Source organism: Aspergillus versicolor, assembly GCF_001890125.1.
Source record: "Aspergillus versicolor CBS 583.65 unplaced genomic scaffold ASPVEscaffold_7, whole genome shotgun sequence".
NCBI lineage: Eukaryota > Fungi > Ascomycota > Eurotiomycetes > Eurotiales > Aspergillaceae > Aspergillus > Aspergillus versicolor.
In genome coordinates this window covers 1303259-1327237 of record NW_024467530.1, presented here as the reverse complement: position 1 = coordinate 1327237, position 23979 = coordinate 1303259, and the positions used below count along the sequence as shown (strand labels likewise).

Genomic DNA, 23979 nt, shown 5'->3' with positions numbered 1-23979 from the left:
TAAACTGGGAGTAATTATATTCATTTGTATTTCACGGTTGGCCGTCGATAATCTAGCGTTTTGGCTATCGGGGGAAATTAAAAACGCACAAGTAAATGAACGAACGCTGGATACGAAAGAAAGGGGTTGTCGCGAGTAAAATAACGAAAATGGACACTGAACTTTGACAATGAGACATCAGGGATACCAAGATTTGAACCAGCAAAGGTAAAGCGAGAAGTGCCTGCCGCTTAGTACTCGACTTCTTCTTCAAGTTCTGCGTCGAAGTTGTCGCCGGCGACCTCCTCGTAATCCTTCTCCAAAGCTGCCAAGTCCTCACGGGCCTCAGAGAATTCACCTTCTTCCATACCCTCACCCACGTACCAATGCACGAAGGCACGCTTGGAGTACATGAGATCGAACTTGTGGTCAAGACGACCCCAGGCTTCAGAAATGGCGGTCGTGTTGGAGAGCATGCTGACGGAACGATCGACAGGGGCGAGTTCGCTTCCGGGTACGCGGGCAGGCTTCTGGTAGTTGATGCCCAACTTGAACCCAGTGGGACACCATTCGACCAGGTTGAATGAAGCCTTAGCCTTGAGAGACGCAATGGCCTGGGTGCAGTCGCGAGGCACGCAGTCACCACGGTACAGGAGTGCAACGGCCATGTATTTACCGTTGCGGGGATCGCAAACGACCATCTGGTTGTTAGGCTCAGCACCTGCAGGCATTCGTTAGTTATCGCTCAGGTCTAAGATTATTCTCACACGTCAAACATAGGAGGTCAATGAGCACGTACATTGGAGGGTGAGATCCTGGACCCTGAAGCTTTCGTGGGAACTGCGGTTGCTCGAGATGACTGGGGCATACGAGATCAACGGGTAGTGAATGCGAGGGAATGGCACCAGGTTGGTCTGAAATTCATTCAGGTCCACATTAAGGGCACCATCGAACCGAAGACTGGAAGTGATAGAGCTAACAACTTGGGCAATCAGGCGGTTAAGATGTTCGTAGCCCGGGCGGGGAATATCCAGGTTGCGGCGGCAAATATCGTAAACAGCTTCGTTGTCCACCAAGAAAGTGCAGTCGGAGTTCTCAATGGTACTGTGGGTGGATAGGACGGCGTTATAGGGCTCGACAACCGCAGTCGACACACGGGGGGAGGGGTACACGGAGAATTCCAGCTTGGACTTCTTGCCATATTCGGTGGAAAGACGTTCAAGAAGAAGAGCCCCGAAACCAGAACCAGTGCCACCGCCAAAAGAGTGGAAAATCAAGAATCCCTGGAGTGAGCTGCAGTTGTCTGGTCGGTGTTAGCCTTAAGTGACCAGATAACTACCATATGAAAACGCGGAGACCTACCGACAAGCCGGCGAACTCGGTCAACAACAGTGTCAACAAGTTCCTTTCCAATCGTGTAGTGACCACGGGCATCTGTAGTAGGTTCATTAGTTACCTGGGCTTATATGCAGTCCGGCTTCCAAGACATACAGTTGTTAGCGGCATCTTCCTTCCCGCTAATTAGCTGTTCCGGGTGGAAGAGTTGGCGGTAGGCTCCGGTGCGGATTTCATCAATTGGCTACCAATATATCAGCCCAGTCAACATTACTCATGGTTTGGGCATATCCATACCGATGGATCCAAATCGACAAAGATGGATCGGGGAACATATTTGCCGCTGCCAGTTTCGGTGAAGAAGGTCTCGAAAGAACCGCCCTGGTTTATCTCCTCGCCCTTCTCGGGGTCTAGACGGCCATCTGCACTGAGACCGTGCTCAAGGAGATACCTAAATAATTGACACAGAGGTGATGAGTATTTGTTGTTGTGATACCCAAATAAAAAAAGCGGTGTGGACTTACAGCTCCCAAGCACTGTTACCCAGTTGAGTACCAGCCTGGCCGATGTGAATGTGGCAAATCTAATTCGGGGTCAGAAACAGTCAATAAAGCAATTGTATTCAATTTCGCAAAGGCGCGACCGGTAGCAATGGGGTGGGCATTGGGCAAAAAGCGTTTATCCATCGATTCAATACTCAGGGGAGGGGCTGCCAACGCGTAGTGCGGGGAAAACAAAAGGTAAATAAAGCAAGCGGCAGGATGTTTCGTACCTCGCCTCTCATTTTGAATGATGAGTCTGACGGTGTTGGTGAATCTCAGGTAGACGATGGTTTCCCTTGCAGTCTTCAATGAGACAAGTGGGAAAGGTCGGGGGTGAAGGTGTTGGTGGATTGGGAGGTGGGAAGGAGAGAGGAAGAGGCCGAAAAGGGACGGATCATCCTGGTAGGGGTTCGTCACTAGCCTCATAGAGCAGTGATTGCACCGCCAATCATCACGCTAATTGTGGCTGTTGCCCTTCCGTTGCACTCAGCGTTCTTTCATATAGTATTTATTTTACGGAGTACAGTCCCCTTCTTTCTTTGTATATCCATGCTTTGTCTAACTTCACCACGTGCGATTTTCCGAGGAATGCGGGACTTTATCCAGGTACCCATTGTCGCAGTTTATGTATCCGTGCAGGCGGACCGCATGGAGTAGGACATTCAATGATAGGCGGGTCATCCGAGACATTCGGACAGTTTAACCTTCAGAGACATTATAAGTATATTTGTACCTACGGATAGGAACGAACTGAATTATTCAAGGTTGACAGAAGTTGGGTTTGCAGGAGAGTAGACGTAATCACGTGCGAAAGCGCAGGCGGCATGGACTGGAGACAACTTTACTCCGTAACGAGCGAATAAATATTGCTTAAACCCTTGTTGGTTAATTTTGACTGTGCTGTCTTTCTAGTTTATACACGTCCTGCCGGATCTAAGAGCCCAGCAAATAATAGAATGCGGAATAAGCTCAACATTTGGGTGTTGAGACCAATACCACGGGCCACTCCTGAGACAGGGTAGAGATGTGGATCATCGGAGAGCGTTAGGGTTGCACTGTATCGTGCATGTGTGGAATTATGCAGATTACTGTGCTGGCGAGCTCCTGTATTATTTATGCAATGACGCGAGATGACATTTCGGGCCGAGCTTAGCATCCATGCTTCTGGCACTCTGGTTCTTCGGCCACCCCCGACCATAACAACATACGGGGAAACGACCCGGTTAGTCGAGCCAGCGTTTTATTATCCCAGCACTACCCATGTTAAATATCATGTTCGTCTCAACAAGCCAAAAAAAAAAATACCACAGACGTCGCAAAGAGCCGGGAGTCCCTGATGTGGCGTTCCTTGGCAGTCGCCACTCAAGCCCGCGCCGCGTCCGTTGCGAGAGATAGACTGTTCGATTGGTTCCAGATCGAAGCACGGTCACGTCGATGAGCAAGAGATCCCACTCATCCGCGTATCGCCGGGTCTGGATAATCGACAATGACATTGGGCAAGCCAGCAAAGTGAAAGTCCTTGAAGGCGAGACCAATCGAAACTGCCAATCCATGGAAACTTGGCCCAAGCTACTTTTAGCAAAGGCCATCAAATCATCTCAAACGTTCTGGAACTGAAAATCTCGGCCTCGAGCCTTTGACTCCAGTGGCTCCACCGGCCTCAAATGGACCAATGCTTCACTCCTGAAGGTGATCGGCCCGACTCCTCACCTCGATCTTCGCTGTGTTGCACTTGCTCGCAGTGAGTCTGTTATTATAGGAACATTTCCTCTCTTTGAAACGCAACTCATCTCTGTCTTGATTGTTCAGGTGCGTCGTTGCGAGAGGCGGGAATCCTTCGGCCCCAGACCAAGAAGTCGAGACCGCAGGCTTGTGAAGTCTTTGAGTAAGTATGGGAGCCACTCTTTCCGCTGCTTCCCCACTCCTCATCTCCGTTTGTTTCGCCTCAGGCTTTGCTGCTGTCAATATTTTCTCCTGCATCTCTCCCTGTAACGTCCTCTGAGTTCTCTGTATCTCTGTGTCTCCTTTCTTATCCTCAGTCTTTAATCATTTTCTCTCCATTTTATTTTTTTTAACTTCACTTCTCTCGCTTTTTATCCACTTTCCTATACTTCCTATTTTCACCATTATTGACTATCCGTCCAGTCTCGCTCCTTCTGTATCCATATACAACTCTCCACTACCTTGAGTCGGCTCACTCGGCCTGGTGCCACCATGTCGACTCCTATAAAGGAGATACCTGCCCCGGCATACCCGGAGCCAGAAGGCAGAGGTAGATCGAGATCGGGAAGCGATTCTTCTCCGACTACCGACGAGGGCACTTACGTCCATGACAGCTCGCGGCCGCCGCGCAATGAGGACCATCCCCAACACCTTGAAGTTGATACCACGTTCCAAGATTTCAACAAACAGTCTCGCTCGCCGTCAGCAGCTCGTGAGCAACGCAAGCGACTCGAAGATGATTTGGCGGTTCTCGAGGCGGAAAGAATGGTCTCACGCTCGACCCATGAAGGCGAGAGGGATAATCGAAGTGGCAGTGGTCACTCTTTGGCCCGCTCGCGCTCGCGTAGAGCTGAAGACATTGACGAATTTGACGAGGCCACAAATCCATTACATGAGAAGGCCGCTGTCTACAATCCACCGGAGAACCCCGCCACCGGTGTTGCCAGATTCATTAAGAAACTGCACGAATCAAGCTTCATCGTTCGCTATTTTACCTACATTGTCCCTGTCGTGTTACTTTTGCTCATTCCGTTGCTCGTTGGTGCACTAGCGTTCCCGAACGCAAGTGTTGGTGGTGTCGAACTACTGTGGTTCTCGGTCTGGTTGGAAATTGTTTGGTTGACGCTCTGGGCGGGTAGAGTATGTTTTACAGATCTCACGATTGAGATAACCACCGGTTATATTCGTTTTCATAAGCTAATGTCTAATGGCAGATTGTTGCTAAGCTCTTGCCCAGCCCTATCAACTTGTTTGCGAGTATTTTCACCAACAGCTCAAAGAAATGGCGCGATGTGGCAATACAGTTAGAGCTGCCTGTCACCCTCTTCCTCTGGTGGTTAGGTATAGAAATCTCTTTTCTGCCTACCATGAAAAACCACCACGTCGATGGCAATTCTAGCACGCGAAGTTGGGAAAATACCCTTAATAAAATTATCATTTCCATCTTCGTTTGGGTGATCCTGAACCTTGTCGAAAAGTTCATTCTCCAGCTCATCGCCATGAACTTTCACAAACGCACATATTCGGATCGCATCGAGATCAACAAGTTCCAGATCGGCAGTCTGACGAAATTGTACGCGTTCTCTCGCGACAAGATCACCGAAACAGACGAGGCTTTTGAAGAAAAAACGGAAAACTCTGGAAGTGGCAGCAAGACTCCATTACGCTATGCGGGAAAGGCCAAAGGGCTTGCTGTAGGCGCTCTGAACAAGGTCGGGGACGTTGCAGGGGCAGTTGCAGCAGACTTTACTGGTCGAAAAGTTAACAACAGCAGCCATCCTTCTCAAGTTGTCATTACTCTTTTGAGAACAACGCCCGGTTGTCAAACCCTAGCGCGTCGGCTGTACCGGACCTTTGTCCGCGAGGGATTTGACACCGTGTTTCCCGGTGATCTAAAGGAGGCTTTCGACGATAACGATGAGGCTGATGCCGCGTTTACCATGTTTGACAAGGATATGAACGGTGACATCTCCATGGAGGAACTGGAGGCGGTCTGCGTGGAGATTGGTCGAGAACGCAAGGCCATTACCGCATCTTTGAAGGATCTTGACTCGGTCGTCTCTAGACTGGGCAATGTTTTTGAATTCTTTGTTGCTGTAGTCGCTATCATCGTTTTTCTGACCCTTATTTCGACCTCTGCTGCTGGTGTACTTACATCAGCCGGATCTAGTGTCCTCGCCCTGTCCTGGCTCTTCTCTGCTACGGCTCAGGAATTTCTTCAGTCTGTGGTCTTTGTATTTGTCAAACACCCGTTCGATGTTGGTGACCGCGTAACTATTTACGGTAACGCTGGTGATGCCGGTCTTGGTGATGATTACTACGTGAAGCAGATTTCTCTTCTCTACACGGAATTCAAGAAAATGCAGGGCCACATTGTCCAAGCTCCGAACAGCTATCTGAATACACTATTCGTTCTTAACCAGCGACGATCTGGGGCACTTGCGGAGGCCATTCCTGTCGTTATTAAATACGGCACAACTCTGGAACAAATGGACTCGCTTCGCCAGCGTCTGATTGAATTTGTTCGCAGCGAACGGCGTGAATTTCAAAGTAATATTCTGACGGAGCTTCGTTCAGTGACCGAAAACTTCTCCGTGACACTCAATGTTGTTTTCTTCTACAAATCGAATTGGCAGAATGAGGGTCTACGCCTACAGCGCCGCAACAAGTTCATTTGTATGCTCATGGTTGCGTTGCAAGAAATCGGCATTGAGGGCCCACGCATGAACCTCCAGGGTGCGAGCATCGATATTCCGTATCACGTCGCAGGTTATCCCCCACCATACCAGGCCCAGGCTCAAGGTCACTCAGCCAACGACGACGGCCAACATCCACCATCTACCCCGTTGACCGACGAGCATCACTCTCACCCTGGCTCCAGTCCTGCCGCCCGTCGCACATCCATTCTCCGCAAGGGTATGGCTACCGCCAACGCCCGGGCTCGCGGCCAGTCTATATCCTCGCGAAAGCACGTGGACTTTTCGCTTGGTATGCGAGATGTGTCCGCAGAAGATGTTATGGGTGATGTGTTTGAAGCACGTAGCCCCACTGCTGAAACTGCAGTCCGGCAGGTGATCGCCGAGCGCCGAATCCAGGAGGAAGAGGCTGAGCGACGAAGCACGGATTCTGCTCGCCAAAATGCGTCAGCCTCTCGGTCTAACCTCAACGTCCCGTCGCAGGCTAACGAAGGCCGTCGCTCAACTGAGTCCCAGTTGTCCTCTATGAGTCGCAACCGATTCTTCCGCCATCGCTCCCACAGCACCCGCCAGGAAGATTTAATGGAACAAGGTCGTTCTCCAGAACAAGGCTCTTCCTCGGCAGCCAATATTCGCCCTGTTCCATCTTCTGATGATCACCCAGAAGAGAAGAAACTATGAATTGATGCCCTACGGTCTTTGACATAGATTGCATGTGGCTTACTGCTCTTTCCTTTTTTTTCTTCGCATCTCTACTTTTTTCTTTATATATATTCAGATATACCCGTCCTTTAACTCATATCTCCTCAGCCATGCATTTATTGCACTTGCGTTGTCGATTCCCTCACTTCTTAGCCTCTAGCGTTCCTTGATATACCATACTATGGCGGCTATTTGAACATTTCTTGTTATTTATCTACCATTTTACATCTCGAACTCTGTGTAGGGTTTTTCTTATACGCAAATATTTTGAATTCAACTATTTGAACCCCCAGCACTTGGATTCTGGCAATTCGAATGTGCTGTAAATACTTACTTGTCAAGTTCAGTCAAAAAGCCTGTTCCATTACATGTATCTAATTGACATGTGTACGCACGCTCTTTGTTAATACATGCATTTCTGACGGACTTGTACGGATTGACTTGGTCACTTTTTGTTAATCAACACTCTTTTCCTTAATCGGTGTCATGAACAGTTCTTCCTACTGAATGACTGGGAAGCAAGTTAGCTGGAGGCATACCAAACTCCAAAGGTCTATATGACTGGTCTACTTTAAGATGTCTAGTCGCTGCCCGCAACCAGAAGCCACCAAGAAAAACGTCAAAAATTGAAACGAGGTCGGCGGTTGAAATCTGGATTGTAGGATAATGCAACTCAATTTCCCACTGCTTTACGCGGTTTAAAATTTGTATCTGATAACATACATACAGTCTTGAAACAAACTCGGGGTTGCCAAAGTAGATAGATAGATACAAGCAAAAAGGAAAAAGAAAAGGACGGGCGAGTTTCTGTACAAAGAAAAATTGTAAAAGAACACTCGATCGCAAGTCTGGGAGAGCGATGAATAGGAGAGGAAGAAAAGAGAAATCCCCTTGAAGGGAAGAAAAATAATGCAACTCAAACGACCTGGTTTGAGTAAGATAAATGGACGAACATAGCATAGCGCCCCAAACTCCCGCTCAAGCCGAAACAAGACAGAAAGGAAAATATTTTGACAAGATGATAATGGGACAAAAAACATAAGAGAATAGGGTCGTAAGGATGGTGCACGTAAGGAGGCGTGTATAATGGAATAAAGGGAATAGAAATCATGTTGGCTATAGCGAGGTATTTTCTCGCCTTGAATAACCGGAGGGACGTGTAGCACCGCAGGACGTTCAGCTCTAAAGACGCAGAGAAAGACGTAGATACAGGTTCTATCCTCTCCTTTATCTCCCGGGTCGAGGAGTATTATCTGCATCCGGATTCGGACAGGGTGTATGCATGGGTCGAGGCGTAGCGTCAGAATCTTGAATGCTTGACTGGTCCGACCTAGTGTCGCCGCTGATACCAGACAAGACAATTGGCGGAGTGGTTGGATAGGAGTCGCTAGAATTCTGGGAACGGCCAGGGAAAACAATGGGGGGAGTTATTTGCCCCCTTTTCGGAGACTCAGAGCCAGCTCGACTGTCCGCTCTTTTGTAGATTTCCGTGATGTATCGAGAGAAGGGTGGTTTAGCGTCGGGGCTCAATAACATTGATCTTGAGGCTAAAGCAAGAGGAGACGGGGGTTGCTTAGGACTTAAATCGTCTTCAATGGATGGCAGAATAGCCTCCTCGGGAATACTAAGCTCCTCAAATTTGCTCTCCAACGAGTTCCGGCCAGACTTGGTTGCGTCGTCTCCGAGTTCATCTCCATTGTCGGAGCCACTCCTGCGTCTCTCACCAACGTCTTTATCCTTCTTGAGGATTTCCTCGCCGGTGCTAATCACACTACCTCGGCTGTTTGTTCTCATCATCTCGATACCTAGCTTGGAACCAGGGCGATTCGGGCGATTCCGCGGGCTGTGCGCTCTAGGCGGCAAGTTTCCCAGTTCTTCATCTTCGTCATCGCCGGATTCTTCGCACTCGTAGCGTTTTCTTTCGAGGGACTCTCTCTTTGCTTGGATCGCTTCACTGGAGCGCTGCTTTCGGGGAGTAAGCATACCGGAAGGACTTAGTGTTGGTGGGCTTGAAGCCGCGTGAGGCAAGCTCGGGAACGGTACTGTGTTCTGAGTCTCGTGGTTGTTATGCGCGGTTTCCTGAGCATCATTCGAGTCGTCAGATATGCCCAGGCCTCCCGCGTTTTGGCCCCAGTCATCTGTTTGCCGACTTACGATGACGGGAACGTCCTCAGCCTTGATCGAATCCAAGTCGCCGAAATAGCTACTCCCAACTGAATCTTCACGGCTGGAGCCCCGGTATGAGCTAGAGGGCACAAGTGCAAAATTAGATGACACGGTTGAGCTTGGGCTATTCTCGGCTTGAGTAGGAGGTGTGCGGCGAGCAGCTGTATACGTTGATGGATTGTAGTCCTTTGGAGGCGGTTTCCACTGACAAAACTTACATAGAACTTCAGTTAGCTTTGTCAGTGTCGGCGGCTTTTCAATAAGCGCATCGAAATGATGCGTTTCTGGGAGATCCTTCAAATAACTAGTGACAGCGATTATGGGCGTGTGACGATTGGCACTGCGCGTTTCCCTGACCATTCGCGCAATATCGGTACCGTTGACTTGTGGGAGTTTGAATTCAGTCATAATAATATCGAATTGCACTTCACTAAGCGCGTAGCGAACTGCTTCTCCCCCGTTTGCAACAGTGATAGTACGGCAGCGGAGTTTCTCAAAAAGACGCTCCATGACCAAGCGCGAGATTGGGTGATCTTCGCAAATAAGTATGTCTAGCGGTCGGAAATAGGGGCCTTCAGGGAAATTAATCTGCGAAAGTCGCCTTGAGCTCTGACGGCGCCGCTGCACTTTTAGCAGAGCCTTTGCACGTGGATCCTCATTGTCGGATGAAGAAGGTGAGATGTCAAATAGTTGACTCCGACGTTTATGGTGGCCACCGACGTAGGTTTCTCTGGCCAGAGACGAGGACAGTTCACCTCCATCTTGAGATCCAATTGTTTGAGATCGTGCCCTCGTTGCTGGCGCACTGCCCTGTCGATGTTGACTGGGGGTCTTATCAGGTGAAAGCGTTCCACCTCTTGATTTGATCGGAGATGATGCCGCAGAGCCAAATTTGTTATTATGATTGTTTGCTGGTCGAGTTTGATCGGCAGGAGGAGGCTGGAAAGATCCACTGGACTGATGAGAGGTTGTTGTTGAGGACGACCCCGAGGTCTTTCTCCGCTCGTGGTTATGGCCGGTGCTGAATTGAACTAGAAGCGGGGATGAAGGCTGCGATGGCCGACTTGGAGACGAGTTAGCCTGGCTGAGAGCAGATGGAGACGCAGGTCTGTTGTTTCCTTTGGACTGAGACATAGTCCGCTGAAGTGGCATCGGCAATGGACTTCCTTCCAGTGACGGCCCCGAAGAGGGCGGACTGGGCCCTTGGGGTTGAGCTGGAGTCTGGCTTTGGTTTGGGTTGTGAGTCTGGCCTTGAGTTTGTGGGGGTTGCTGAGCCCCCGGGTTGTTTGCCTGGCGTTGTTGCGCTTGCAAGGCCTCCTGTCGTAGCTTTTGGATCACATCTTTGTTGGCTTTCTCAAGCATAGGTAGGTTCTTGAACGCGAAGTTTCCAAAGTCATCCGCCAATGAAGGTTCACTTAATCTCCTGCTCCTAGATTCTCGGACATGCGGGGGGATATGCAAAGGCATCAATGGTCGTTTGATCGAGTTGACTTGCGAGCGAACCTTATAAAGTGCATCATGTGGTCGGTCTATATATGAGCCAGTTGTAACTGGGGGCTGAGGGGAGCTCTCATCTTCTTCAGTGAAAGCCTGAAGAGTAGCACCGCGAGCATCGAAGTATTCTGTATCTTCAGGGTTCTCTAGGTTCGGAACAAACTGGGCTTTATCCTCTAAGAGAGTATCCCAGTTGATATCCGCAAACCAAGGGTGGTTCCGAATTTCTGTTCCTCCGTTGGGGTATTTTTCCTCCAAGTTTGCGCCTATTCGCTCACGAGGGTTCATGGCCATGAGCTTGTTCATGAGATTAATAGATTCAGGCGATGCAAACTCTTCAATTTCGTCGGGCCAATTGATCCTTCTATGGAGGATGTTCTCAAACACTTCGTCTGGAGTGCCAGCGTTGAAAGGTGGGTAGCCAAAAAGAAATTCGAACATGATGCAGCCTAAAGACCACCAGTCACTCATTTCATCCTGACCAATACCATTGACCGTCTCTGGCGCCAAATAATCTGGTGTACCAACGAAGCGTCTATTATGGTCCTCGGGATCAAACAATGCCATTAACGGAGGCATCATGCTTTGCTGAGGTGGCGTGCCAGTTGACAAATTGCTTTGCGATGGTTGAAGTGGTTGCAGATAGGGAGATTCCCCTGTCTCGCTCTGTCCCTCTTCCTCGTGTGCACTATCAGACGGGGGAGGTGGAGGGATAGACAATGCGCCCGGCGTTTCACCCTCGTGTAGTGATAGTGTTCGAAAAATAGAATTTAGATTCTCACTGCCCCCACTATCACTGCGGTGTCCAGATGCTCGACGAGAAGTCTGTCTACTGAGCCCGCCTTGATTTAAGCTGAAGTAGGACGGTTGGGGCATGCTACCTGCCGCGTCCGGCGTGATCAATGGGGTGGATCCTGGGGAGTTGCTGCCCTGGAAATCGAATGAGGCGGATCGAGACGAAGCGATTGAGGTAGCTCGAGGAAAAGCGCCTTGCTTCAGGATATCCACTCCTTGTTCGTTCATAGTCTTCAGAACACGCTTTTGACGCCCAACAAGGCCCATTCGGGACAATCCAAAATCGGTCAACTTGAGATGACCCTTTTGATCAATGAGTAGGTTGTCTGGTTTGAGGTCACGGTGCACAATCCCTCGATTGTGGAGGTGCTCCACGCCTAGAACAACTTCAGCGATATACTTTTTGGCCCAATCCTCAGGCAAGCCACCCAAGATCTTGACAAGCGAGGCACAGTCCCCTCCATTCAAATACTCCATTACCAGATAGAGATAGTCTTTGCTGGAAAAGGTCCAGTATAGTTTCGCGACAAAATCACTTTCCCCTTGCCACATCATGATCGCTCGTTCGGCTTTGACGTTTGTCACCTGATTTTTGGCAACCATGTCTGCCTTCTTCAGCACCTTTATTGCATAATACTCCCCAGTCGTTTTCTTCTTGGTCAAGTAGACACTGCCAAATGCACCCTTACTAATAGGTTTGATAATTTCAAAGTCTTTGATGGATGGAGGCATAGGTCGAGGTTGCGGTTGACTGGCAGTGGTTAAATGAGGTGAAACGGGTGGTCTGGGCACGTCAGAAGAAGTTGTGGACGACTGGCGACGGTGGTGCCGATAGTGGTGCAGAGATAGCTCGCCTAGATTGGCCGACGGCGATACGATTGGGGATGATAGACTCTCAGCTCCAGTAGAAAGACGTGGTTTAGGCATGCGCAGTGGTGAATGAGGACCAGACGCCCTAGCTGGAGAATGCTGCCGTCGGGGTGAGCCGGAGAGACCTGGAAGGACCAGGCTCCTGCGTTTACGGTCCATACTCCGGTCGGACGAGGGCGAGTCAGTCCGCATGGCTCCCGGAAAGTTGGACGAAACGATACTGCTATCACTTTGGTCACCTGAATCGATGTCTGCCAGGGATAAACCCCGTCGCGACGTCTGGGAGGTCCCGAGTAATCCAGCAGCACTCTTGTGCGAGCGGGGGGTTGGACATTCCATGGGACTAGATGGCCCGGTTGAAACAGCAACGGATGATGTTTTCCCCTCAGAAGAGTGACCTGATTGGACTGGTTGACCCCGGTCGGCTGCGTTACGCATCGACATTGTCAAAGCCGAAACCGGTGGAGGCAGCTCAGACTCATGGCCTGCATTTTGTGTGAGAATAGAAGCCGAGGAAGCCGATGTGTCGGGGATAGTATCCTCCTGCGGTAAATCATCTTCCGAGGAAGAGCTTGAATCACTTAGTTGGCCTGCGGCAATACGTTCAGCCTTTCTCAGAGCTGCGGCAATACACTCTTCTACCAGCACAGTGTACTCAATCCGGATCCTTTCTGCGTATTCGACGATTCTGCGGTGACGGATAATTGCATCAACTTTTGATTTGGCAACCTGCTCTGTATCCATACACAACGCAGCAAGGCCTTGCTCCTGCTCCAGAGTATTAGAGCTTGGTGACTGCCACTGGAGTACCTGGGAAATACGAGATTCCGATTGTGGCGACATGGTTCGAAAGTCATCACCGTTATCGCCACGGGACTCTCTGAGAACTGGAATATTGATCTCTAAAGAGGTATCACAGAGGTCGAGAATCAACTCAACAACACGAGCTAGAGGTCGCCGCACTGCGAATGATCGTGCACGCGAATGGCCGGTGCCAGAGACCGACTGGTCCCTGGACCTTGGAGGGGTAGCAGGGGCAGAGCTAGACGTTGATGCCGAGCCTGAGGACGGCGCCGAAGCGATGGGAGAGGGCCCAATTGGCAACCCTTTATACTCTGGTTGGGGCAACGGCGGGGAGCTGCCGTCACGGAGAGTCACTGGTCTACCTTGCCTTGCTTCCAAAGCATCTAGTACCCTAACAATAGCATGACGGTGTTCATTGAGGTTCTCCTGAGCGATTTGAACGTCCATCTCTGCTTGATGCTCTTGAAGACAAAGGTCTGAATGTTTCTCAAACCACCAAGGAGTTATCTGGCGCTCACAAATGCGACACAATATAGGCTCCGGGGCAGGATGTTTAGATTGGTCCGGTTCATTGGCAGCGGCTTCTGCTAGAACTGTTAAGTAGTTCGCGAGTACCTCAGCTCCAATCCCCAAGGACTCTACCAACGAAGATGGCAGGTCGATTGTGACCTCTCGCGGCTTGGAAAATGGTCGTAACATCCACATAGTCTATTCACGGTTCACATTAGCCTAACATGTCCAGTCAAAATCACCAAGTAGGAACTTACATGTGCAACCCCTTCTGCCGTACGGTCATAAACCATAATACCCTGCCCTTCCAAGTTCAAGATATGCGAGGCATGCTCCTCCAACTCAGGCGACGGTTCTTCCACGTCATTCGTGCCATCTCCCTGCTCCGGTTTTGGTTCAGGTGAATATTTCAGCACGGAATCGGGTCCCAACTGCACTGAAACGCGAATAAAACGACTACGAGAGTCATCTTCTTTCAGAGATTCTATTGCGTCGCAAAAAGCACTTTTGTTGTCCACCATAACATCCGAAATCATTTGTCCCTCTATGGTATCCGGAGCCGTCCCCACAACCTGCTTCCAGGAAGGACTAACCCATTTGACGCGACCATCCAGGTCGAGGTCGACGATAACATTCAGGGTTTGCTCCGCCGCTTCCCTCAAGTCTTCCCGTTCTTCCCGCATATTATCACTGCTCGAGGTACGCATTATAGGGTGCTTTTTCGGATCGACACTCCGGGCCTCCTGCCGCAAGGCAGTCACGGCCGGAGGAGTAAGGTATTGTACATTTTCCGTGCCATTGCCTGCCATATTGGCGAGACAACACCGCCGAGAGGAGAGGATAGGTGCCCGTCGGAGAACAAGTCAAGGATGTGGACCGTTGGTCGAGATATATAGAGGAATTGAGCAGAACCGTCTGCCGGGCAGAGCGGGTGCCCTTGTTTGTTGGCTACGGATTCATTCGTCGCATTAACCGGCCATGGCGGAATCGCGGGGGTGGTAAAGAGCACGAACAGCCCTACCGCGAGGAAAAACGATCGAAATTGTGGGATGCAGTATCCGATAATGTACACTCTTTGACGAGACACGAACTGTAGAGGCGAAAAAGTGCGAGGGATCACAGAAAAAGCAAGAGGTCGAAATTCGAAACGCCGAGTGAGAAAGCGGCTATGCGGGGGGTATTGAATGGCGCGACGGTCAACGCGAAAGCCAGGATGATCCACACCAGTTAACCTCCGATCGAGGATGGGTGGAATAAGGGTTGTTCGAGTGGTTGAAGAAATTATCGAGGCAGGAGAGAAGGGGTCAAAAAAAGCAAACGAGGACGATGAATAGGGTGTGCAGGAGAATGGGCAACTGAAGAGCAGCGACGAGAGCGAGTTAGGTACTAGAAAGCGTGGGAGCGTCAATAATACCAAAGTTGGGACAGCAGCATGTACTGCTGCCGAAAGTACGGCGAAAAGAGTGCCTATTGCTGCAAATTCTGAGTGGAACCAGTGGTATGGTACGGTAAAAATGGACTTTGGAAGTGAGCAGCCAATCCGAGATGGCAACCTGACTAAGATCAGACACGCGGATAAACGGCCAACGCTTCGGGAGGATCACGTGGAGAATGCGTCGCTCTTTTTGGATCCAATTCACGCTCCTTCTGCTTTTTGACTTCCTGGTGCCGATCTGGTTGCTGCTTTCCTCAGTGCTGCTGAAACTGATTCTGTTAAAACAATTGGAGAACAGCAATGAGGAAGACTGGATTTCCTTCACACAAGGATGGGTCCGATCTGGCTCAACCGTATGATCGTCTGGTCAGCTCCACTCTGAGCGGGAGAGTCAAGGACGCCACAAACGGACTCGTTCATTCTTCTCGAGTCTCAGGCCTCAGACGATGTCAATATCCCCTGCAGAAAATACCGCCGACTATTTACGTTTACAATTCCAGCAGCACGAGGGACAAAACAAATCCTCACGGATGTTTACTAGGCCAATTCCCGTGTTTCTTCGCCCTTGGATAGAAGACTACTGTCATTCGTCAGCATCCCGGCCCTCCCAGCATTAGCGTCAACTATACTTTATGGTGCTGGGGGTCGAGACGGCTCGTCATTCGGGGTATCTACCGTTAAGTGCTAACTATTTTATTATTATTATGGAAGGAAGCCGTGGATGGCCCCCAAACATTGCGCCTCTGATATCAATGCCATCATGGTCCAGGATGGAGGGGTATATATATCCATGCATATAACAACAATCAGTATATCCGTCTTCGTACGGTGAACACAGAAGGTCTGACGCGAATAACATCACGTAGAAAGGCATCTGAAGAGCGTTGAACAGTCTATCGTTGATCATTCCATCGACGTTGGCACGCTATTTGACCTTGATTCTTGTCGGCAGTCGATGAAGCATCCTGTCCCACCCAGCCGTCCAACATGTTTGGCTGTCTCCATCTTGCTTCCAAAAGGGATCACTGAGATTGCACACGCGCGTGCAGTGCGTTTTACTCCCTTATTTCATTGGGTTATCAAGGGCGCCACTTTATGGGAGGAGCTTTCAACAGCATCAGGTGTGAAGTTGTCCCATGGGTGGCTGCGTCCAGACCCAAAGAGAAGTCTCCTCACTTGACTTCTTATTTTTGGCCATGTCATCATCGGGAGGAGCCACTGGACGGATTTGAAACCCCCAGGTCGTTCAGAGAGACCTGGCCAGTATGTTTCTAGACAATTTTTTCACGCTCAAGGGCTAGACTAGATATTTGGTACCCCCTATCCCAAAACCCCCCTGGTAGTATTACCTGAACAATCGACAGATGAGGTATATTACCCCTTTGAACTGTGAATACCACAACGGAGGGCCCCAAGACCATCAATACTATATCTGGTATGTTTATCACTTCCTCAAGGGCTGTCCCCAGACAGCTATGATTCCATGATGAGCCGCGCCTGCATACTGGACGCAGGTGGGGTACTTTTGCACCTACACCTTCAAAGGATGCGTTCGGAAAACATTGTTTCATATTGCCGATAGAGAACATCTTAGTCAAGGGCAGTTGTAACTGCCAATGTTCTGGAAACTCAATTTAACTACAAATGGTTTGGACTCTGGAGATGTCGGGCTGCGGGGTCGAAATGGTGGGGAGGATCGCCGACTGGACGACCGCAACCAGCTATTTTTTGAGACCGCTCGACCACCACCGACCATCCGAATTGTGCTCCTCCACACTGCGTTGGAAAGCTCGGCCAAGATGCGACAGACTCGTGCCTTCTTTTTTTCGATATATTCTCCGAAAACTCTCAATCCCGTGGATTGCCGCTAGAGGCCGACCCCGGCGCTCCGGGCACGGAGTTTCGTCTTGCAATGTAGGTAGCCCATTCAACATTCCTGCCTTGGAACGTGAACCGTAGAAATAATAAGAGAAGAAACATCTACTGCTGCTCACCCAGCCTGGATGCTCCACGGGATATAACATAAAACCGATCCCCAGAACAAGGTCAAGCATTGATCATCAAGTCCTTGCGGGGTTTGCGGAGGAGAGCCAATTCACCCACACAGCCTCCACACTCAAACAATGAGAACCAGACAAGAAGCTCGTTCATTCGAGTCGTGCGGTGCTCGACGTGCCTGCCTCTCCCTGTTACATAATTCCGCCAAATGATCATCTGACCCTGGCCGAAGGAGCTGTAGTGAGATAGCTGGAACTTGGAAGGGATGCGGCATTTCCGAAAGCCAAAGGTGAATTGCATACCCCCATATTACAGGAGACCTGTTACCACACAATGCCTCGTGAATGAGGTAGCCTGGACTGACTCCGTCCATGAATCCTGCTTCTTCGAGTTTGCTCGGAATCAAATTTGGCCCGCGCCATGTCTCCACCTGCGTCCGAGAAGTCACATCCGAGACCTACTGGATGTACGGTGTAGTAGACTAACAACCTGGAGTGGCTGTTTCTCCAGCCTCCATCATCCGGGACTGACGTCGTTCTTCCCCTTTAGTACAAATGGGATAACCAAATCTGGCTGGCTTATCATTTCCCTTTCCCGGAAACCTGGAGCTTGTTCCACTGGGCTGGACGCGGAGCGGCTTTCCATGGGTTGGGTCCCCCAACCTCACCCCCAGAGTAGACTGCAACAATATCCCTTGATGTGGAACCTGCAAAACTACATCATATTAAATCATTGTGCTTGGAGTCTACACCGAATGCATCTTCTATTGAAAAAAGTAAGGTTGTGTCACTCATTACCTATTGTGTCAATTGGCCCGATTTTCAAGGTTCCGGGATGGGGCGTCTGATCGGCTGCGCGTGGATGGAGCTGAGGGTTTGATATCTTTGTGGACAGTGCGCGCAATGCCAGGGTCGGTGGAAAATAGCAGACAGAAAGCTGGAGGCCATCCATATCTATATGCTCCATACTCCAGTTTCTTAAAAAGGCGACCGGGAGTAAGGAAGGATGGAATGCCTAAGTAAGAAAGCAGATTCTCTTCCAATCAGCACAATTAGGTATTTACGTAAGGCTAAATAACGAAGGTAGCCTCGGGTAGCATGGATATATAGTACATAACGAAGATATTAATCCATCTAGTCTCATAAATCACAGCCCCTTCTTCTCGCCTTCTAGTCGCCAGCGTTCCAGGAAGTATCCGACAGCACGGGCAACACCCTCGTCAAGAGGGACAATAGGGGTATATCCGAGTCTGTGCTTAGCTTTGGTGCAAGAGTAATACCGCGTCATGCACGAGTACCGGACAGCCCGCCTAGTCAACTTCGGTGTCCTGCCTAGAAGGCCCAAGACCATTTCTGCGAGGCCACCGATGGGACCGAGAAGCGACTCGGGAAGCGCCCACACCTGGTTTGGCTCGACGACTTTGCCGGCTAAGGCCCAGATGTAATGGGTGAAATCCCAGAAGTAGACGGGTTGGTCGTTGGTGATGAGGAATGCTTCGCCGTCGACGCGCTCGTAGTCTAGGAGGTCGCCTTGACCCGAGTCGATGCGTTTGTGGACTGCGAGAAGGCGGAAGGCGGCCAACAGGTGGGAGTATGCTACATTTCCGACGTATGTGAAGTCGAACAGGTTGTCGTTGTCGCCTAACTGCATCTTCAGGACGAGCGAGGATGCATTTACACCGTGGTTGAGCATATTGATAATGACCTGACCATCCTTTTCACCGTAGATGCCGGATGGGCGAAGCGCGCAGGTCAACATTGAGGAGGGTGATGAGCGGTTGTATTTCAAGACAGCCTCTTCGGCTTCCGCCTACAGTTCAATTCACTGTTAGCACTTCTCAAGGGGTGAGCCAGGAACGGATGATCATCGCACTTTGGTATCCGAGTAGTACTCCTGCTGCAGCTTTCCTCTGACCAGGGGCCAATCTTCGTTCACATGTTTCAGGTCACTCTGTGTGTCATGGATAACAGAGGCTGAACTCGTATAAACGAATGCCTTGCACTTTCCACCCCAGTCTCCACAGGCACCACCCGCAACCTCTAGCAAGTTCTTTGTTCCCTCGACGTTAAGTTGGTGGAGTAGTTTCTTGTCCGTCAACATCGCGCTCGCAGTATGAATAACCACGTCAGGCTTGGCCGCGCGGAAGACTTCCAGCATCGATTCGGTCGAGGTCAGGTCGGCTTCGTAGTATTGAGCGCCAGGCAATCGGTTATTCGTAGTTTTCAGGTCGGCCACGGAGACTTTGGAAACGCATCGCGGGTAGCGATCTCCAAGCTTGGGATAGTCAAATCGACTATCTCCCTCGGGCTTCGGAAGGGCAGCGCTGGGATCGGTCTCGGAAGGAAAGTTCAGCAACTGATCAACAATGTGAGATCCTAGAAAGCCGCATCCTCCAACTACCAGGACGGAGCCCAGCTCCATAGTCGGTCTCTTGCCAGACATTATGGGATTCGGATGGTCGGTTCAATTATCGCGAAGGGCTGGAGGTGGTGGCTGGTGAGAGAGTGACAGCGGCAGCCCAAGAGTTTGTGACTTGGATGGACGCTGAAATCTGTCTTAATCTCGGAGCAGTCAGTCGATCTGGGGCCGAGCGACAACCTGGGGCTAGCTCCATCAGTATGCCGCACGTGACCTGGAACACACAAGAAACCGTTGCTTGTCCTTTTTTGCGATTACTGTTTAATTGCTCGACCTGTTTTGACTGGGTTATTTAATTGGCTGCCGTCTTTAAGCACCTTTAGGGAACTCGGTTTAGAAGTGGGGCAGCATGGGCGGGTTGTGATACATTCAGTGATATACTGGCGGTCATTTATGACAACTACCAGGGATGAGACAATCACATGGCTTTTAGCGGTATATTTTTTGGGGGACATCTCAGTGCTCAAACTTAAGAGTAAGTGACGAAAACTGAGTAGAAAGATGTGTTTCCGCTTTACCAGTAGGCCATTCTAAAAGTGCCATCCCACGAATGAAGCATATATAGTGAACCAACCCTAGACCGATACAGGGAAAGTAAAGATGGAGGATCTCTTGATATTCGGTTTCAATTGCCCTCTGGCGGAGGTTAGGGATATTTTATATGTTTTACCAGCTTTACCAGCTTTTCCTAGACCAAAGCAAATGTTCCGCCTGTGTCCAATTGGGTAGTGTAGGCCACAAGTTCAGCATATCTGCATGTTAAATGTTCTGTTTACCAGCAATTGGTGGCCTCTACCATATTTTCCTGCCTCGATAGATCGGCCCACAAAAGACCAGAGGACCAGCATGATTCTAAGCACCTGAAAGAAAGGCACGGCTGAATGTTCTCATGGAAGCCTATTAGGACTTGCCACAAACCAAGAGACAGATCTGCGGCCTGCAAATAAAAAAATTGCTATCCTCGTTACACGAGGTATCTAGCCAATTTGAATGGAATTCTGAGTTTTTGTCTCCGGTTCTCTACGCCCCAATCTTGTTTAGATATGGGTAAGGGTCACGTTGAGCATAATTTCTGCATTAATGTGAGGTTTGAAATGGCTGCCATGAACGGAAAAGGGCGTTATAGATGGAAAATGGATGCCAATCTAGGGCTAGGGCATTATACGACATCGTATTAATGCGGTGCATCATGGAAGAACCATATCTGAGCGGCCCCATTACAATCTAGAGATTTCGAATAATTTCAGACTTTGAAAAAAGGTATGATCCCCCCCCGAACGTACCTCATCCCCAAGCATAGACGGACTATACGTCCATACTATGAATGTATAGAGTGTACAAGGCAAACCTGAGATTGCATTAGGATATTAATTTTGAGCGAAATGACGTTGGGTATCATCGAGGTTTATTCAAAGGCGGCCCTGTACAGTTGAAATGCCGGAGTTGTTAGCCTGGGGAATTTTGTTACTAGGGGGGTAGGACTCGGACTCACTCAACAGATCTCTCCACGTCCCTCCTTAACGCCCTTTTGTATTTCTTGCGGTCATCTGGAGTGCCCCAGAATAGCGTCGATGCTTCCGCGTTTACTGTGGTGCGTGGGTCATAAGGTGGCTCCTCTTCTTCCAGCGAGGCCACAATTGCTTCCACGTGGGTACGCATGTCCTCGGTCTTTCGCGGAAAGTAACATAGTACGCCGTCTTTGGACACACGAATATGAGACAGGGGCGTCTCTAAGAAAACTCGGGGCTGCTCCTCTGGGAATCGAGGACTCAAATGGATCCTCAGTTTGATGATACCACCTTCGAGAGGTGTTGTAGGCCGGCCAAAGTAGGTAAATTTCCAGAGGAAAGGGTTGTTATCGGCAAGAGTCAAATCGATCGAGTAATTCTTGTTGCTTTTCAGACTCTCGACAATTTGTTCGTATTGGCGCAGGAGGTTTACGGAGATTCCCAATTCGTCCCTTTTTGCCTGTAGTCCCTGTGCCTGCCAACTATTTGTTTCTTCCATGATCTGGCCTTTCACAAAATTCAATCGCCGTTTCAGCTCAGGGTAATCGAAATGCCCATCCATAGTATTGCCGCTACTCTCGAAAGGCATTCTTTGAAACTTACGGTTGGGCGTGGACTCTCCCGACTCTTTGTCGATTAATTGCGCATACGATTCGTAATACCAGAGGAAGCGTCGTTTCCGAAGGTCGTTGAAGGGATTATCAGAAATAGGGTTGCCGTCGTCTGAGATATAATCATCATCCTCCATCATTGCGATCAAGGTTTTCTTGGTCCCGTCCGGCAAGATATTCAGGGCCACCTCCAAGGGCTGAATAACGGCTATGCGTATCGTTTCGTGACGAATCTAGATGTTATGAATGTTACTGTTCCGTCTTGCTTAATGCTGGGAAGGCATATAATTACCTTGGACTTATAGTGAGCCATATGCTCCTGATCTGAGCTCGAGTTGGCATTTTCATATCCAGGTTCGTACTCGTAAGGGTTTGACGACATAAGGCTTTGAATAGAAATTAGGATAGACTCAAGTCCCTGTGCGGATGACCACTGTTCCCCTCGTTCCCCAGTCCATGTACTGTATAGGATTAGCAGGTGCGGCTCAGCATAAAACGCAGGAGATATTATCTCTTACCCAAGAATCGACCTTTTTGCGCGCTGTACGTTAGTAGGCCAACCACCAACCTGATACCAATCAGGTAAACTTACAAGCAAACTTTTCCGCCAGCATACAGATTTGGACTGAACCTACAGGAACCAGAATTGGTGGTTACAGCCTTTACGCTCGGAGGCCGCGCAGGGTAGTCTAGAAAGTCCTTAATTAGTTTTTGCTGCAAATACGCCCGATATGGACGACCGGTTTAGCGAACCTTTTCCGAACTTGATGGTGAACTGTTATCCCAAGGTCAGCGGAATACCTACCATAACAAGCGTAGTAGTAGTTCACCTCAAATAGACCAAACTGGTAGGGCGTGTCCGGTGGCCCTAAGATAATTGCTCGCACATTTCGAATATCGGATTCTTCGTAGTCGACCGCAAAAGCTATGAAGATAGTTAGCCGGGACTATTTAACACTGTAATCCCTGCTGTTACAGTGGAAAACACAATTATTCGGATTATGGCACTTACAGAGATCTGCACTCTGCTCTATCTGGTTCAGTTCCTAGGTAACGGAACTCGTGTTAGTCCAGCAAAGCTTTAGAAAGAGAGCCAGATACAACTAGGCAGCTAGTACTCTTGTAATGCGAATAATTGCCTGATCAGACATCTTGGCAGATAGGTCGGAGACTAAGCCTCTCAATAAGGTGTAAATCTTCTAGTGTTGTCTGCGAGATGGTGATGTTCTCCGGGTCGCTACCAAAGAAGGCTCGCATCAGGTGGACGGTGAAAAGTTCCGAGAAGAGGGGCACGTTTTCTATCAGAAGCAAGACCCAAATGGAAAGTGAATAGGAGCTATAAGAAAAAGGGAGAGATTATAAGAAATAATTAAACGTAATGTGAGTCAGTGGATAGCTAGGTAGTTGTGGAAGAGAAAGAGGAGGTCAAACGAGCTGATTGATACATACATGCCACCACCCACAGCAGTCAGCTGTGCCGCATCGCCTACAGGACGACGCAGTTAATTGTGCATAAGGTTTGAGATGCAAACAACTGCCCCGGGAAGAAAACAATTTTTTTACAATATTGCCTTAAACCACCATAGTTACTACTTTTATCTTTTGTTAAAATGCACTATCCGCGCTTTGGAGGCTCCCACTATTCAAAGAAAGGAGGTTCTTTTCAAGACTGTAATTTTTGGATGAAATTTGTACTGAAGAATACGATAAATGGCCCTGCAAGGCATCTTCAACAAACCAGAATTCTGCCTTCCGATATCTCCGCTGCTCCTTCAAGGAATGTATCCTGAAGACAGGCTGTCTTGGTAGTGTAGCCGGTGCCTACTTTAGGCAGCGTGAGCCTTGTGATGTAACACAATGAGGGTGGCTGGAAAGGTCTTAGACCCAATCCAGGTTTCGAAGATGCATAAGTACAAGTGATGAACAACTTAGCAATCGGATAAGAGATTCACTGATATATGAAAGCCACAGGAACTGCCCAGTGACTGCGGCGCATCGTCAACCTCCCCCGGCTTACTATTTAGAAGTCAGACTCTGGAGCCGCCCAAGGGCCCACGCCAGCTCGTAGACTCCAGCTGAAGTGGCCATGCCAGACATGGTCCTCATAGAAGCTAACATCCCTGATGAATTCTGGAGGTGGATAATGGAGACCCTTCCCGTCGAATTCACAGTCGAACCCCTCAGGGGGGCACTTGAGGCCTGAGGCCTAAACCGAAGCCTCAGGCCGCAAGGCATTTACGTATAAGGTGTAGGAGGCTCGAGTTTTCTGCCTCTTATATTAATTAAGCCTTCTTAAAAATTCCAACCAACTTATTCCGAGCGCAATGTCATTGTTTTCTTCCAGCCAACATGTCTCGTTTTCCGTGCCTGCTTTGTGTTCAGGTACAGTTCCAG

General features: G+C 49.5%; 7 protein-coding genes across 7 annotated transcripts; 2 read left to right on the top strand and 5 right to left on the bottom strand.

Annotated features, from left to right (window-relative positions):
• Nucleotides 1-4: 4 nt before the first annotated feature.
• Nucleotides 5-2215, bottom strand: ASPVEDRAFT_43861 (tubulin alpha chain). Its single transcript, XM_040812920.1, has 7 exons — nt 2087-2215; nt 1839-1897; nt 1612-1765; nt 1471-1558; nt 1342-1413; nt 779-1282; nt 5-700 (listed from the first exon to the last, which is right to left on the bottom strand). Exons 1-7 carry the CDS (start codon nt 2096-2098, stop codon nt 231-233), a joined length of 1359 nt encoding a protein of 452 aa, XP_040670139.1. The 5' UTR covers nt 2099-2215; the 3' UTR covers nt 5-230.
• A 1413-nt stretch (nt 2216-3628) lies between these two features.
• Nucleotides 3629-7203, top strand: ASPVEDRAFT_784908 (Mechanosensitive ion channel family). Its single transcript, XM_040816561.1, has 3 exons — nt 3629-3741; nt 4002-4718; nt 4793-7203. Exons 2-3 carry the CDS (start codon nt 4071-4073, stop codon nt 6953-6955), a joined length of 2811 nt encoding a protein of 936 aa, XP_040670138.1. The 5' UTR covers nt 3629-3741; nt 4002-4070; the 3' UTR covers nt 6956-7203.
• ASPVEDRAFT_784499 (uncharacterized protein) lies at nt 7204-8070 on the bottom strand. Its single transcript, XM_040816550.1, has one exon. The coding sequence runs from the start codon at nt 7934-7936 to the stop codon at nt 7451-7453; it is 486 nt and encodes a 161-aa protein (XP_040670137.1). The 5' UTR covers nt 7937-8070; the 3' UTR covers nt 7204-7450.
• A 133-nt stretch (nt 8071-8203) lies between these two features.
• Nucleotides 8204-14595, bottom strand: ASPVEDRAFT_54554 (protein kinase RIM15; the record flags this gene model as incomplete). The annotated part of the gene is made up of 3 exons (XM_040814945.1): nt 8204-13813; nt 13873-14417; nt 14589-14595. 3 exons carry the CDS (start codon nt 14593-14595, stop codon nt 8204-8206), a joined length of 6162 nt encoding a protein of 2053 aa, XP_040670136.1.
• Nucleotides 14596-16976: 2381 nt separating this feature from the next.
• ASPVEDRAFT_784505 (uncharacterized protein) lies at nt 16977-18045 on the top strand. The gene has a single exon (XM_040816551.1). It carries the CDS (start codon nt 17314-17316, stop codon nt 17893-17895), a length of 582 nt encoding a protein of 193 aa, XP_040670135.1. The 5' UTR covers nt 16977-17313; the 3' UTR covers nt 17896-18045.
• Nucleotides 17719-19777, bottom strand: ASPVEDRAFT_43855 (C-3 sterol dehydrogenase/C-4 decarboxylase). The gene is made up of 2 exons (XM_040812919.1): nt 18921-19777; nt 17719-18857 (listed from the first exon to the last, which is right to left on the bottom strand). The coding sequence occupies exons 1-2, from the start codon at nt 19488-19490 to the stop codon at nt 18195-18197; spliced, it is 1233 nt and encodes a 410-aa protein (XP_040670134.1). The 5' UTR covers nt 19491-19777; the 3' UTR covers nt 17719-18194.
• A 736-nt stretch (nt 19778-20513) lies between these two features.
• On the bottom strand, nt 20514-23053 carry ASPVEDRAFT_43853 (ubiquitin-conjugating enzyme E2). The gene is made up of 9 exons (XM_040812918.1): nt 22704-23053; nt 22598-22631; nt 22416-22510; nt 22339-22360; nt 22178-22274; nt 22104-22115; nt 21878-22046; nt 20959-21818; nt 20514-20887 (listed from the first exon to the last, which is right to left on the bottom strand). Exons 1-9 carry the CDS (start codon nt 22734-22736, stop codon nt 20872-20874), a joined length of 1338 nt encoding a protein of 445 aa, XP_040670133.1. The 5' UTR covers nt 22737-23053; the 3' UTR covers nt 20514-20871.
• Between the last annotated feature and the right edge of the window lie 926 nt (nt 23054-23979).

Excerpts from the sequence above, each read along its gene's own strand:
- ASPVEDRAFT_43861 (XM_040812920.1), bottom strand. Across the intron at positions 1,559-1,611 it reads TTGTCGATTTGGATCCATCG|CCAATTGATGAAATCCGCAC; the intron begins GTATGGATATGC and ends ATATATTGGTAG. Across the intron at positions 1,283-1,341 it reads CCGAGTTCGCCGGCTTGTCG|ACAACTGCAGCTCACTCCAG; the intron begins GTAGGTCTCCGC and ends AACACCGACCAG.
- ASPVEDRAFT_784908 (XM_040816561.1), top strand. The coding sequence starts at position 4,071 with ATGTCGACTCCTATAAAGGAGATACCTGCCCCGGCATACCCGGAGCCA. Across the intron at positions 4,719-4,792 it reads TGACGCTCTGGGCGGGTAGA|ATTGTTGCTAAGCTCTTGCC; the intron begins GTATGTTTTACA and ends GTCTAATGGCAG.
- ASPVEDRAFT_784499 (XM_040816550.1), bottom strand. The coding sequence starts at position 7,936 with ATGCTATGTTCGTCCATTTATCTTACTCAAACCAGGTCGTTTGAGTTG.
- ASPVEDRAFT_784505 (XM_040816551.1), top strand. The coding sequence starts at position 17,314 with ATGCGGCATTTCCGAAAGCCAAAGGTGAATTGCATACCCCCATATTAC.
- ASPVEDRAFT_43855 (XM_040812919.1), bottom strand. The coding sequence starts at position 19,490 with ATGTCTGGCAAGAGACCGACTATGGAGCTGGGCTCCGTCCTGGTAGTT. Across the intron at positions 18,858-18,920 it reads AGTACTACTCGGATACCAAA|GCGGAAGCCGAAGAGGCTGT; the intron begins GTGCGATGATCA and ends ATTGAACTGTAG.
- ASPVEDRAFT_43853 (XM_040812918.1), bottom strand. The coding sequence starts at position 22,736 with ATGTCTGATCAGGCAATTATTCGCATTACAAGA. Across the intron at positions 22,632-22,703 it reads CAATTATTCGCATTACAAGA|GAACTGAACCAGATAGAGCA; the intron begins GTACTAGCTGCC and ends TCCGTTACCTAG. Across the intron at positions 22,275-22,338 it reads CACCATCAAGTTCGGAAAAG|ACTACCCTGCGCGGCCTCCG; the intron begins GTTCGCTAAACC and ends AGGACTTTCTAG.